We start from the raw sequence: 14,837 nt of genomic DNA, 5'->3' as shown, positions 1-14,837 counted from the left end.
GTGGAAGGCCAGAGTGAGTTCATTTCTCCTTTAGCAGGAGCGGTTCACGGAAGAACTCTGAGGAACATCCTGAGGACAAGAAACATCCGGTGTCATGAGCGGAACATGGTGACTTAGAACTGCGTGCTTGGGGTCCTTAGGCCGTTGTGCATGGGTTGAGGCAAGGGTGTGGGCCTGGTGACGGTAGCACGTGGCGAAGCACCCCAGGGCTTTGAATCCAGACAGACCTGAGTTCAAATCCCAGTTCCGCAACCTGGTGGCTGCGTGACCTTGGGCTGGCTACTCGATGGCTCTAAGTGTCAGCTTCTGAATCTGCAAAATAGGGCGAGTGAGAGTGTCTACCTCCCGGGGTTGTCGTGCAAATGAGCCGAACTCAATGCCAGGGCAGTTACCATGTAACAGTCCAGGCTGGTAACTACCTGAAAGATACCCCAGCATCAATCGTCTCCACTGGCAGAGTTTGGTAGGAGAAAGTAAAACCACAGCATAGACGTGAAGCCCGGATGGGCTTCCACTAAAACCCACCTTCTGTTTCAGCAGCATTTTATGGCTACAGAGTTAAGGCAAGGGTTGAATTCCTCAAGTCGAAAAGCAACCCTTTTTGGAGACCCAACTCTCCAGGACTCCCAGGGGCCCAGGCCAGACTGAGAAGAAGACTGAGCCGCGAGAGCTGCCCTCTCTCCGTGGGCTGTCGCACAAACTGTAACTGAATATCGGTGCGGTCTTGACTGCACGGAACCAAGCAGTAGGGATGTGACAGGTCGGTGCCCCACGTCTGGGAGCCTTTGCTGGTGGAAGGGAAAGATGCGGAGCCTCCAACGCAGGGAGGACTCACCGCTCTGGGAGGAGAGGGAACCCCGCGCATGTGTGGGAAGGGACGGAGTCACTGGGTTTTTTCCTGCTTTCCCAGCTGCCCATGGTGTCTGCCGCGGCTCTCTCTGGGGATGGCGGAGATGCGAGGGGTGCTCGTGGTCCTGCTCTGCGTTTTCCACTCTTCTGCCAGTGAGTGTGCTACGCCCCTCCGTCTGACTTTAGCTGCACGTGTCATGTGGATGGGGGACCATCCAGGGACGTGAAGTGGTCCTTAAGGTCCAGGGGGTGGCTCGGGGAAGAGGACACACAGCACTTTGCGCCGGGCGGCATGTGCAAGGACCAGGCAGAGACGTGAACCGTGGGATATGGGTGGAGGAAACTGACGCAGGGCTGATCCTCAGGGGGGGAGTGCCCTAAGCTAGGACAGTCAGGCCCTCTGGGCAGAGGGGACAGTATGAGGCCTGCCTCCCCACTCACAGCCCCGCCCCGCCCTTCCTGGGGAGTGCTGCTCTTTTGCAAACTGTGAGCCCCAATCACAGGGCTGGTCCCAGGAGCAGTGGGGACTTCTACTGCTGTCACTGCCGTGGGGACAGCCAGAGGCTCAGATGGCAGAAGTGGCAGCTGTGGTCCCCACCTCCCCTGACGTCGAGGCTGTTAACTAAGAGTTCCAGCCTAGAAAGGGGCAGGTGGAGAGTGGACACCTGACTATAGTGGGCTCTGTCCCACCTCACTGCCGTCCCAGCTGGCTCTGCCCTGTCTTCCTGCAGTTAGATGGGAGACATGAGAAAGCCCCATACACACACACACACACGCACACGCACATGCACATGTAAAGAGGGGAATCCTCCACATTCCTCAGCCTCCTCTACCTCCTCTGTCTTTTTGCAGTCCCAAGGAGACCAGAGGGTTAGGGTTTTCCTTGGGAAATATAGAAAGCCCTTATCCTTTTCCTTAGTTACAATGAAGTGACCCAGAGCTGGCATTTCATCTCTGGGTCAGATTTTCTCATTACATCCTGACCTTCCAAGGGTTTTGCAAGGTCAAATGAACTAGCCAAACCAAAATTTAAAAAGTAAGAGTAATCACACACCTGTAGGGTTAGGGAGAATGGGTTAATGCCTTGTGCCACCAATTGCCAATGGCCCGAGAAAGAATCAGACGGAGGATAAGGAATCCTATCTTTGGTGGTTCTGAAGCACTTAGTGGCCTTACACACATCATCTTGCTAACAACCAGCTCTGTCATTGCTCCAGTGTCAGTTCTCCAACTGTCAATTAATGGAGACGTTTGCTCATACCATGCCCCACACAGAGAGGTCCTTTGATGTGATGCTGTGTGTTACAGTCAACTCCAGCATCGTGGTTGGGAAACTCTGACTTTGGCACTTACATCAAAGATCACTACCTAGGGGAAGTTCTCCCAGACTACATGCCCTGGGAAGATTTCGTGCCCCCTCCTCTGTATGCTCTGGGCACATTCCCTTGTGTCACATGTCTGTCTGTGTGTGGCCACCAGACTTTAGCCTGTCACTGTGACAAACTCCTGAAATCCATCCCTGGAAGACCAGGCCCCAGCGCAGCACCTGGAAGGGCTGTGTGTTTGGATAAATAGCTAAAAAAGCAGTCCCCAATGTTTTGGTCCACGCAGTCTGCTGGTGTACTCCCCACAGGACACCATGACCCAGGGCCACCACTTTAGAAGCAAGCTCTGGGTGCTTGTGGTTTGGGATTTACAAACAGCAAACCTGAGCAGCGGTTTACATTTTAAAAGAATGGAATCATCTACGCAGCGCTTGGTTTGGCATTGTCAGCTGTGGGGATACAGTTTGCAAAGTGCTTTCTCGTAACCTCACCTCATGTGATCTTCGAAGCAACTCCCAGAGGTGTGCGGGTCTGGGATTCTTACCCCACATTTCAAAAGAGGAAGCTGAGACCCAGAGAGGGGAAGGGCTCGCAGCAGACCAAGGGGCCAACGTGATTTTGGACTCTGCATCTAGGTCCTTTCCAAACGTGTATAAGAATCTCCCCGGGAGCTGTTTTCAGAAAATGCAGTGCCCAGGGGTCCTGGCGGATGAAATGGGCAGTCGAGGTTGAGAATCTTCACTCTGCTTACATGAGGCCAAGATAGGCACGCCCAGATCCAGTAAGGAGGGCGGGCACTAGTCCCGTGGGCATGGACCCCCCAGAACAGGGCATATGGACCCTCGAGGGAGGACACAGGGCAGTGGAGGGAGTCAGCAGACGGAAAGAGCAGAACGGCTGGTGTAGACGCCTGTAACGGGGCCTGCAAAGCAGGAGACAGCCCGTCCAAGCCAGGGCATTGAAGAAGTCAATTCCCCCTTCCAACTAGATGAGCTGCAAGAGTCCTTCCTGTTCTAACATCCTGACACTGTCCATGATTCTATGAATATAGAACTTTTTTTTTTTTTTAAATACAGGGCAATAGAGCTATTACGGGCCAACCCAGGGCTGGCAGGAGGAGCATATTATTTAAACATTAACACTTAACTCTCATGGGAAACAAGTCCAGGCTGCCCAAGACAGTGGAGGCAGCCCACTGCCGGGTACGGGAAGGCCAAGGCTGAGCAGGCCAGGGCAGGCCAGAGACGGCCTTCCCCTGTCAGGACCTTCTAGCCCCTTGACGACAAGAAGTCAGGGAGTGCTTAGCTGGCAGAGCCTTTGGTTCATGCCCCAGATGATCTGAGCACCTATGATGTCTCAGGCGCCGTAGAGTCGCACAGGTCAACAGCCTGCAGGGAAGGGCACGGGCAAATCTGGGGACATGAAATGTGGATGGAACCTAGACCACGTGCGGTTGAAGGCTGGAGTTGGGACTCATCTGCGCTGGCCCTATCTCCCACCAGTTGTGTAACTTGCGCAAATGCCGACCGGCTCTAAAACTTGATTTTCTTACCTACAAACTGGGAATGACATCACCTCTCAGGGCCGCTGGGGAAATTGTATGAAGTGGTGTACATCGGCAGTTCTCAAACTTTTTGGCCTCCGAACCCCTTTATGGTCTTAAAAATTATTTCGGACCTCAAAAGAGTCCCTTTTTGCTTGTGAGGCTGTATCTTTCCATATTTACTGTATTAGAAATGAAAGCTGGGAACACTTTAAAACAGGAATACACAAATTCACCATGTTATTAGCCATCAGAGTGATGACATCAGGTAGCCTCTGGAAAATTCCACCATAGGCTCCTGAGAGAATGAGAGAGAAAATGCAAATAATGTTTTCATATTCTTATGAAAACAGTTGTCACCTTGAGATCCACAGAAAGGTCCTGAGGACTCCCAGAGGTCCCAGGCTACACTTTGAGAACTGCTGATCTACACCAAGGTTGCAGAAACTGCTAAGTATTCAATAGATGAGAGTTGTTTTCAGTAGTCTAATGTGATTTCGAGGTTCAAAGATGCCACCAAGCATCTTTTAAGGGGAAGAAGACCCGCCAGGGAAAAGAAAGAAACGGGGTGATAGGATCAGCGGTGAGCCAGGGGGGCAGGCAGCAGGGGAGGGGTCCTGAGGCCTGGCCACTCGGGGGTGCCCCCAGGCGACCGTCTCCCCGCCTCAGCAGTGAGGCTCCCGCCCTCCCCTGCAGGTTGCGGCATCCAGCAAGCTGCCAACTCGGACGTCCTCGATCCCAATCCCGAGGAGAAGCTGGTCCGCAAAATGGAGTTCCCCTGGGTGGTGTCGCTGCAGGACTCCCAGTACACCCACCTGGCCTTCGGCTGCATCATCAGTCGGTTCTGGATCCTCAGCATCGCGTCTGCCTTTCAGAACAGGCCAGTACCCCTGCCCCGGGCCGGGGCTCCGGTCGCTGGGTGACCAGGGGGTGGGGGCAGCTCAGTTCCCTGCTCGGCCTGTGACGGTTCAGCTCGTGCTCTGCCATGCGCCTCGGGGCCTAAACCCACCAGGTGCCAAGGCTGGAGGACTGTGGGCCTCGCTACTGAAACGGAAACAATTCTTCCTCCGCTCTGCACAAGAAGGACATTTGCTCCCATGTCGCTGCTGTCGCAGAGGCACTGCCCTCAATACGAGAGTCCCTTCTGCTTACCTTGTTAAGCCAGTCAGTCACTAGGGGTCCTTTACCTTAAAATGCTCACCTAGGGCTTTGCAAATGTTACTGCCACAAATATGTGTACACAGAGAAAAGTCTTGAAGAAAATGCAGGAAGCGTCTAAACAGTGCTTATCTCTGCATGCTCAGAACAAACGATTTCTATTTTCTTCTTTGAAATCCCGAGTTCTCCACATTCTGTACGATACGTATGCATTCGTTTGCACCAGAAAAAAACCATAAATGTTATTAAAGGAACAGCTAATATCCGTAGAACATTTTTGTGACTATTGTAAAAAATTTTTGTAAATATTTGTAAACTATCTCACGTTTTGACCCAGTGATTTCACTTCTGGGAATCAACACTAAGGAAATAATTTCAACCACTGGAAAAGTTTTATGCAAAAAGTTGTTCATTGGATGGTTAATTACACACAAAACACTGAAAAGAAACCTAATGTCCAATTATCACGGCTAAAAAAGATTATAGCATAATTTCTCATATATATGCACCCCTGGGCTCAAGCGATCATCCTGCCTCAGCCTCATGAGTAGCTGGGACTATAGGCTTGCACCACCATCCCTGGCCAATTTTTCTATGTTTTTTTTTTTTCTTTTTTGTAGAGACAGGGTCTTTTTATGTCGCTCGGGCTACTCTCAAACCCCTGGCCTCCAGCTATCCTCCAGCCTCAGCCTCCCAAAGTGTTAGGGGTACAGGCATGAGCCACCACTCCTGGCCAGTGTATCAATATGTAAAATTGGGGGACAGAGTCTACTTGATCTGTCCTAGACTGCCAGAGGTGAATTAAAATCTCTTACCATCGGCCGGGGCGCGGTGGCTCACACCTGTAATCCTAGCACTCTGGGAGGCCGAGGCGGGTGGATTGATAGAGGTCAGGAGTTTGAAACCAGCCTGAACGAGACCCCGTCTCTACTAAAAATAGAAAGAAATTAATTGACCAACTAAAAATATATATAGAAAAAAATTACCCGGGCATGGTGGCACATACCTGTGGTCCCAGCTACTCTTGAGGCTGAGGCAGCAGGATTGCTTGAGACCAGGAGTCTAAGGTTGCTGTGAGCTAGGCTGACGCCACGGCACTCACTCTAGCCTGGGCAACAAAGTGAGACTCTGTCTAAAAAAATAAAATAAAATCTCTTACTATGAACAGGCTTCTGATTTTTTCTCCTTCTATTTCCTGTAGTTATTACATAGTGAATACTACATCAATTGCTGCGGACATTTATAGCTCTGAATTCTTCCCTATAGACTGAATTCATCATTGCGTTAAGAGCCTTTCTTTGTCTTACTCAACTCTCTTCTCCAAATTGATGTTCAGAACGTGGTTCCTGCTTCTTGTTTTTGTCGTAGGGTATGTTTTCTGTTTTTATTGCTTCTTGTTTTTCTTTCCACTATATTACATTTCTTTTGTTTTATAGGTCTCTTCTGACAAACTTGGAAAGCTTGTCATATTTTCATTCTGGTTTCCATGTTAGAGTTAGACTTTCACAAGACACCGAAATCCTCTGCTGCTTTCTGAACAGCCCCCACTAGACTCTGGTGTGGCCAGTACCAAAATCTCTACCTTTTCTCTTTTTCCCTTCCTCTCTTCCATCACCCAGTTTGAATAGCTTACAGATGTGTTTTATTGTTTACCTCAACTAATTTGCATATTTGCACACCCTTCGTGCTTCATATATTAGCTGTAAATAAATGTTTAGGCTCCTTCCTCTTTCTTTTTCCCACTTTAGTTATACTATTCGGTTATTTCCAGGGTTTACCTTTTTACTCCAATTTATAACTTTTTTTTTTGAGACAGAGTCTCACTCTATTGCCCCAGCTAGAATGCCGTGGCATCAGCCTAGCTCACAGCAACCTCAACCTCCTGGGCTCAAGCCATCCTCCTGCCTCAGCCTCCCGAGTAGCTGGGACTACAGGCATGTGCCACCATGTCCAGCTAATTTTTTCTATATATTTTTAGTTGGCAAATTAATTTGTTTGTATTTTTAGTAGAGACGGGGTCTCGCTCTTGCTCAGGCTGGTTTAGAACTCCTGACCTCGAGCAATCCGCCCACCTCAGCCTCCCAGAGTGCTAGGATTACAGGTGTGAGCCACCACGCCCGGCCTCAATCTATAACTTTTTAAAGTTTCTCTTTTTAGTCCACTATGATAATAAATTTCACACTCCCTGTTCGTCCTTTTGCTGGATTTTCTCCAACGCTAGGTTTGGCTAAACTTTGTATTCAAGTACAAAGTTTAAAGGGCTTTCAAGAACCGTAGTTCCCTGGTCTTGGCATTTTTACAAATGCTGTGCTGTCCTTAGACCTGAATGACCACTTAAGTGCAGAATTCATGGCTCACACCTTCTCTCCTTTTGAGGACTTTATGGGCATCGCCCTGGCATCTGGTATTAAATCTTGCTGTGGAGACATCTGAAGTCATTCTGATTGTGCCCCTATAGGTAGGTGGCCACACAGCCTTGTGTACCTGGGAGAGGCCCAGTTTACAGCTCCTACCCCAGCATGCTGCTGTCAGCCTCTCCTTTCACCCTCACAAGTTCCCTGGATTAGACAGCATGGCCAAACTTTACTAAGATGACTTCTTCATTGGTCTGGATATCCAAGGATTCCTTCTTTGTCACTCGAGTCCAGCAATTTTACTAGCTATGCTGACTCTCTCCCATCAGCCTCTCCAGATCCACCCCCTACTCTTCTACCTAGTGAGCCCAGGAGGCTCACCTGAATGGGTTACACCAGTGGCCACTCCTGCCTTCTGGGTTCCACGTGGGTTTGGCCAAGGGGAGCACTGGCAAGAGATAAGAGGAAGCGGAGAGAGTGTGATCAAGGTCCTCATTCCCCTGAGGGTCACTGCGGTTGGCTTCTTTTTCCAGCTAAGTGACCCACTCTGCACATCTCTGACCACTCCCTCCCCTCACCTAGAGCTCAGGTAGTATCAGCACCCTCTTGTGACCTCAGCAGGGACCTGCCTATCCCATGCAGTACCCAGTGTACCCTAGTATTTGTGGTTTCCCTGCACCCTGCCAAGACCTTGGGCAAGAGTCCCTTTATTCAACTCTCCCCAGTTTGCTTTATTTAATATGCCATCTGTTTCCTATTGGGACCTAGTTAGGGTAGGTCTCAGTGTTGATATCTCCAAACTATAAATTCAAGTCTTATTGCTGGAAAACTTTCTTAAATTATATCTTGAAATATTTTTTGTTTCACTATTGTGGTTACTTTCTTTGTGGTCTGCTGGCTATCCTTTGACTGCCATTTTCCTCTCTAGCCTTTAAAAATCTTTGTTAGTTTCCATTTCATTTTGGCCACTTTTCTCAATGTCCCTAATTGTGTTTTCTGTGGCCCCTATTCTCCTGTCATGCCGCTTCCAATTTGGCCTTCATTTGGGTGATGGTTTTCTTTCTTTTCAGTTCTTTGCTGAGAACCATGCTCAGCCAGCTTTATCTGAGCTCTGTGGCAGCAGGTGTCGTCTATAACTCTTTGCACTCCACCTGTCCTTCACTGCTTTCTTCAGCCCTTCCTCCAATTCTGAAGTTTGGATGCTCTAGTGCAGGCGTCCTCAAATTACGGCCCCAGGGCCACATGCGGCCCACCGAGGACATTTATCCAGCCCGCCAGGTGTTTTTGCCACCGCTGCCTGTCTTGGTTAGCAGCCGACTCGTCCTGGGGCCCACAGTGCGCGTGTGTGCAATGTGCACCGCACTCTCCAACGGTCTGAGGGACAATGAACTGGCCCCCTGTTTAAAAAGTTTGAGGACCCCTGCTCTAGTGCCTCTTGGTTTTATGGTGTTTGCATTTGTTTCTCATTCTCATAGCATCTTTGGTGATTCCCAAGAGAAGAAAAGGAAAACACCCAACTTAATTCCAGCATTATTAAAACTGGAATCTCTCCAGAGTGTATTTACAGAGTATATAATAGGGAAAGATACTTGTATTAAAACGTTAAGTGCTAAAAGCAAGAGTCGAGATTGCATCTTTGGTATAACTACAACTATTACTTTAGCAAACAACTATGTGAAAAAAAAAAAGCTATGCACAAAAAGAAAGTTAATCAGCAATAACCTGTTAACAGATTATCTTTGGGTGCTAAGACAAATGGTGTTAAGACACAGGAATCCCCAAGATTCTACAGGTTCACAATGGAAGGCACAAGCCTAAGCGTTTAGAAAAGATTTCCTGGAGACTGGGTCCAAAAGGGTGAGTAAAAATAAACACAGCGAAGATGAGTTAGATGAGCTTTCTAGGCCAGGAAAAAAAAAACAAAAAACCACAGTAAATATGAAAACAGGGAAGGGTGAAGCTTCCTTGCTGCCTTGCTTCTCAAGATGCCCTTGCTCTCTCTCCAGGAAGGACATTGTCGTTGTGGTTGGTTTAAATAACATGGATCCCAGCAGGATTGCTCACACCGAGTACCCCATCAATACTGTCATCATCCATGAGGACTTCGACAACCAGTCGATGAACAATGACATTGCCCTCCTGAAGACAGACTCGGAGATGCATTTCAACAGCCTGGTCCAGTCCATCTGCTTCCTCAGAGGAGAGCTACATATGCCTCCAGTCTCGCAGAACTGCTGGGTGGCAGGATGGAACCCCACGTCTGCAGTTAATGCATCCCTTCTCCTAGAAGAGGCTGCGTGTGTGCTAGCAGTGGGGGAGACCTGGAGGGACCCTTCTAGGGCTTATCTTAATTTAGTAACTGAGCTTGCTTGAGGTTCTAGAGCTAGGCTAAACCCCTCCCCCCCCAACCAAATCAGTCAAGATTGCCAGCGCTTGCCCTTTCTGTGGCCATTCTCACGCCACACTGGTCCCTTCTCCTCTAGCCCTACACCAAAACTGGAAGCCCACAGGGCAGTGTGCAGGCTGACATAAGTGCAAGGTTATGGAGGGGTAAGGGGACATCATTCCCTGAACTAGAGCTGACTGTCCTTTTGTCTAAGCCACTCTTGTTTTCTTTCATTCCTGGGAAAGGAAGAGAGAAGGAAAGGGCTACCCTCTAGCAGTAAAGGTGTTTTCTGCCTGTTTACGCATTCACATTCAAAGCAAAGGTAGTTTTCAGTAAAAACTCAGACACAGGTTCTTACTTCTATGAAGAAGAGAGACTTATAAGAACATTTTCCACTCACTCCCATTTGGATGAGTTGCAGTTGCGTTGACGTAGGGGCCACCTTCTCATTAATAACTCTTGGGCTCTCTGTTGCATGGTCCAGACAGGAAAACATATGACGATGAGTATCCTGAGGGGAATCTTTGTGAAAGACATTGACCTGTGTCCCATACCCAAATTCGAGAGCACAGGATGCGGCCGTCACACAAAAGAGGAAACTAAGTCTGTCTGCTTGGTAAGAACATCGTGGAGTAGAAGCTAAATGTTGAGAGTAAGAATTGGTCATGTCAAGGAGACGTCAGGACTCCCCCTTACTGCATGGGGAATTCCATGGGAGCAGGAACTCTAATTTGGGATTCATGGCTGTCTCTGGGGTGAATAGCACTTGGCACATAGCAAGTGCTCAATAAAAATCTGCTGAATGGGCTAACTAGTCACCATTATCAGTGTAACATGAGTAAGCATGGCTAAGTCCCAAATGTTTTTAACTAGCTAAAAATTAGGAAGTGTGAGTCTGTGTCCACACATGCAGATATGCTCTGAGCAGGTCTACAGTGTGGGTCACCTCACCGTATTCAGGTTCTAGGAAACCTAGACTCCCCCTTTGACGCTACTATTGATCAGTTACTGGGTTTTTTTATTCTGTAAGAAGCCCTGCCCCCCACCCAGATGAGGGCTGTTACAGATATGGCTGTCCTATTGTCTCAGAACATGTGCAGAAGTCCCGAACATCTGGTTCAGGCCCCCTTGTGTCCAAATCTGCAGCTTACTAGGGTCACGAAGCTAATAAATGTTAGAGCAAATATAAGAGCCCAGGTCTACCAGATATCCAGATAGAGTTTCCCGCTTCAACCCTAAAACTGTCTAAGACGTTGATCACCTACTCTCCTCTAAAAAACCTTCAGGACTCCCTGATGAGATTTTTTTCTCAGAGGATCTAGAAGAACAAGTTTTTTTGTTTTTTTTTGAGACCAGGGTCTCACTTTGTCGCCCATGCTGGAGTGCAGTGGTAACGATCATAGCTCACTGCAACCTCGAACATCTGGGCTCAAGAGGTCCTCCCACCTCAGCTCCTGAGCAGCTGGGACTACAGGCATGTGTCACCATTCCCAGCTAATACTTTTTTATATTTTGTAGAGACAAGGTCTTGCTATGTTGCCAGGCTGGTCTCAAACTCCTGGGCTCAAGCAATCCTCCTGCTTTGGCAAGTATTTTAGAGTAGGGGAAAAATACATATATACAGATACTTCTTTATAGAAGTCATTTTATTGCAAAAGCATGAAGGACTGCCTCTCAGGAAACAATAAGTTTGCCCTTCCAAAGTTGGTTCAACATTTATTGAGTGCCTACATTGTACTGGGTCCTCTGCCAGACGGAGAACCTAACCAACTTCTTAAATGAGATAATATGTTAAAATTCTGGCCAGGCGCGGTGGCTCACGCCTGTAATCCTAGCTCTCTGGGAGGCCGAGGCGGGCGGATTGCTCGAGGTCAGGAGTTCGAAACCAGCCTGAGCAAGAGCGAGACCCCGTCTCTACTATAAATAGAAAAAAATTAATTGGCCAACTAATATATACAAAAAATTAGCTGGGCATGGTGGCACATGCCTGTAGTCCCAGCTACTTGGGAGGCTGAGGCAGGAGGATCCCTTGAGCCCAGTAGTTTGAGGTTGCTGTGAGCTAGGCTGACGCCACGGCACTCACTCTAGCCTGGGCAACAAAGCGAGACTCTGTCTCAAAAAAAAAAAAAAAAAAAATGTTAAAATTCTGTAGAAATCATAGGTATTTAACAAAATCTTGACCTCAACCCTTCCATCAATCCAGTATCATACTTCATCAAATCTAAGGTGCTGCTAATCATAGAATATACCATATTTATGTAAGACCAAGAATGAAAATATGTTGCCAGTTAAACTCTGATATCAACTAATTAAAAGACACATCCTAATTTCAAAGATGTTACTATTTTAAGTGTATGTTAAATTGAATGGAATATGGTAAGCTGTTTAGACTCTAAGTGTTTATAGCTTTTTAAACCCACCTGCAAACTTCAGGTTGGTTTTTAACTGTGGTACACCTGTTACAGTCCTTTGTTTTTGAACACAGTTGTGCTTGCAAACCAATCTACTGGTGACATGTCTATGTAGAATCCTTCCTGCTCTGGGAAGGTGTCCTGGTGTCCAGAGGTCCTCAAAGCCACACTTCTCACGTGCAGAATAAACCACCAGGTGCAGTGTCTGCCTGATAGGTTTCCCCAGAGACCTGACACAAAGCACAATCCCTCTGAACTTGCCCCCGAGTTGGCTAAATGTCGAGGGAGGGGATTACACAGTGAAAGGGCTCCCTCTGTGTCGTGGCCACTCCCTTAGAGATGAGCCCAGGCTGCTCCGGAGGGGCTCCTGCTACTGTTTGTCCCTGCTGCTGTACTTCAGAAGTCACAGCCCCCAGGATGATGGGAAGGAGAAAAAGCACTGTATTTTGGGTAGAACAGCAACCTGCAAAACTATAGCTGGGGACGTCTACCACACAGTCATTCATCAGATCGTCCTTAGTTGCACTTTTTCTTCCTCAAGCTATAAAGCCACAGTGAAGACAAACTGGGAACGGGATGGGTGAAAGGAGGGGAGACCGCACCACTCCTGGCGAGGAGCTTCCACGCCAGGCAGACACCGTGGGGTGCGGATGAGGGCGCGTTCGCTGGTACGAGGATAACCAGTTGGACGCTGGGCTGAAAGCTCTACCCTCTGCTGTTCGGCAGCGTGGGGTGAAATAGCAGATTGTGAAAACTGAAAGTTCAAGGGTTCCACACGACAGCACTCCCTTCCGCCCAGGGAGAGGCACAGAGTGTAGGCATCGTGCCTGCTCACTCTGGCCTTGGCCCTCTGAGAGGCCCCCAGGGAGTCGCTCCTTTCTTCTCCCACCCGCCTTCATCTAGGTTCTGCTGTGGCTTCAGAAACAGGGACGCTGATTGAAAGAGGACACCCAAGACAGACCACACTCCCGCTCTCCTGCCTCTCTGCTTCTCATGGTTGAGTCTGTTACCTCTTGTCAATTGCAACCTGTTTTGTCAAATGCAACCCTGTTTAACAGTCTCAGTCCAAACCATGAAAGCATGTCACTGCCCAGGCCCTCTACCCAGGCAGGCCACGCAGGTCTGACGGCCTTTGGGTGGCAACTCCTTTCTTGCACCTGATGGACCACGGGGTGGGGGTGGGGGCAGCAAAGGTCAGTCATACCTACTAGTTGTCTTATTGCTTTCCCCATTTTTTCTCAACTTTTCACAGAAAAAATGATGGCCTTTTATAGACATCAAGATGACAGTAGTTCATATTTCACTGTGTACTGTGTACCAGGCGCTGAGCTAGGTGCTCTGCATGTGTTTCAGGCATTCACTGTGCTCCCACTTTGGCTCAGAGAGAATTTGTGACCCAGGGTCACACGTAGGTAGCCAAGTGGGCCGAGCTTCCACCCACTCACCTTAACTGAGGTAAGGTGTGCGTGGCAGGACTCTGGAGTCCCAGAGCACTGTCCCTCGGATTGGGAAGGCCAAGAACACAGCAGGGCCGGGCAGCAGGAAAAATAGGCAGCTGCCAGGTCAGAGGAAGCAGCTTAAACTAAGGATGGATGCAAAGTGGAGGGAACGGGAAATGTGAGCATTTCAGGCCAGGAAGGAAAAGAAATAGCAACATTCCAGGACTGCGAAGCCAGTAGAGAGGGAGGATTTAGTCAAGGTACTGGAAAGGGGTAAGAAAATAAAATATGAATCAGGAAGCGACAGGCAATGTGCAGAAGTCCACGAATAATTTGCATAATGAAAGGAAAAGTCATCTTGTTGGAATGTGTGGTGCCTGGATTAGAAATGGTACCCTATAATTTGCACCATGTCTGGTGAGAACCAGTGTAAAACATTTCTAGAACAAACGGTAACTTGCGCAAGGATATATTAAAAAAGAAAACGAGCTTTTCCTAAGACCTGAAGCCTTCTGTCCTTTGTCACAGGGGGAACCAGGAAGCCCAATGATGTGCCAGCTAGAAAGGCTGAATCTGTGGGTTCTGCGAGGAATCCTGACGCACGGTGGGGAGAAATGCCCCGGCCTGTTTCTGTACACCAAGGTGGAAGAATACAGCAACTGGATCCTGTACGAGACTAGGATGTCTGGCCTCCCCCTGTCTTCACTCCACCACTGGGAGAGGCTGATTTCTCTCTCCCAGCAAAGACCACATGCTGCCAAGCCACAGAGCACACCTGCTGCATCGAAGTACCTCAAATGGTCCCCAACACACTTCCAAAGACAAGCAAAAACCAACATGCCTTTACAGCAAATGAACAGCTCTAGAAGTGGCCTAGACTTTAGGGAAAAGGCTGTGAATGAATCGAGCCGGCTTTCTGAGCCAGCCGCACAACCCGCGTACTATGACTATTACGGTGGGGAGGCCGGGGAGAGCGGGTCTGCTGCAAGTCAGAATACGCTGCATCAGCCCCAAGAAATTATCTTGGTTTCCTCTGTGCTTGTTTTCTTTTGCAGCCGTGTCTACTCTGGGAGTTAACCCACCAAACTGAAGAGTAAGCTCAGAATGCTGAGTGCCAGGCATTGCCCATGCTGTTTCGGTGTCTGTTCTTAGCAGTTGCATGCCTGGGCTGCCACAGATAGGCCCAGAGCACACACAGTGGGCTGGCTCTCCCTCCTTTGTCCCACTCCCACCTGCAGGAAGATCACTTTCATTTGTGCTTGTAAACTAAATGTGGGCTAACAAGTGTCAAACCATTAGAGTGCCCTGTGGTTCTTTCAATGCTACTGGTTTCAGGGGCCAGGCTGTGAAAACACTCCCCGTGGGCAGGTGT

At 48.7% G+C, this 14,837-nt stretch overlaps 1 protein-coding gene across 3 annotated transcripts; it reads left to right on the top strand.

Annotated features, from left to right (window-relative positions):
* Positions 1-19: 19 nt before the first annotated feature.
* On the top strand, positions 20-14,757 carry PRSS54 (serine protease 54). Of its 3 annotated transcripts, none has more exons than XM_075995685.1 (7): positions 20-108; positions 541-760; positions 911-1,002; positions 4,414-4,597; positions 9,236-9,494; positions 10,100-10,231; positions 13,994-14,757. In XM_075995685.1, exons 3-7 carry the CDS (start codon positions 945-947, stop codon positions 14,540-14,542), a joined length of 1,182 nt encoding a protein of 393 aa, XP_075851800.1. In that variant the 5' UTR covers positions 20-108; positions 541-760; positions 911-944; the 3' UTR covers positions 14,543-14,757. The 3 variants fall into 3 exon arrangements, with proteins under 3 accessions (XP_075851800.1, XP_020138314.1, XP_012599433.1); XM_020282725.2 differs by having other exon boundaries at positions 4,390-4,597; XM_012743979.3 differs by having other exon boundaries at positions 538-760; positions 4,390-4,597.
* The last annotated feature ends 80 nt before the right edge of the window (positions 14,758-14,837 follow it).

This window comes from Microcebus murinus, chromosome 20, assembly GCF_040939455.1.
Source record: "Microcebus murinus isolate Inina chromosome 20, M.murinus_Inina_mat1.0, whole genome shotgun sequence".
Classification (NCBI taxonomy): domain Eukaryota; kingdom Metazoa; phylum Chordata; class Mammalia; order Primates; family Cheirogaleidae; genus Microcebus; species Microcebus murinus.
Note: the sequence above shows the minus strand (reverse complement) of the source record. Positions and strands in the feature narration are given on the sequence as shown.

Coding starts and splice junctions, on each gene's coding strand:
- PRSS54 (XM_020282725.2), top strand. CDS start 945: ATGGCGGAGATGCGAGGGGTGCTCGTGGTCCTGCTCTGCGTTTTCCAC. Junction 1,003..4,389: donor CGTTTTCCACTCTTCTGCCA/GTGAGTGTGCTA, acceptor CCGCCTCAGCAG/TGAGGCTCCCGCCCTCCCCT. Junction 9,495..10,099: donor GATGGAACCCCACGTCTGCA/GTTAATGCATCC, acceptor TGCATGGTCCAG/ACAGGAAAACATATGACGAT.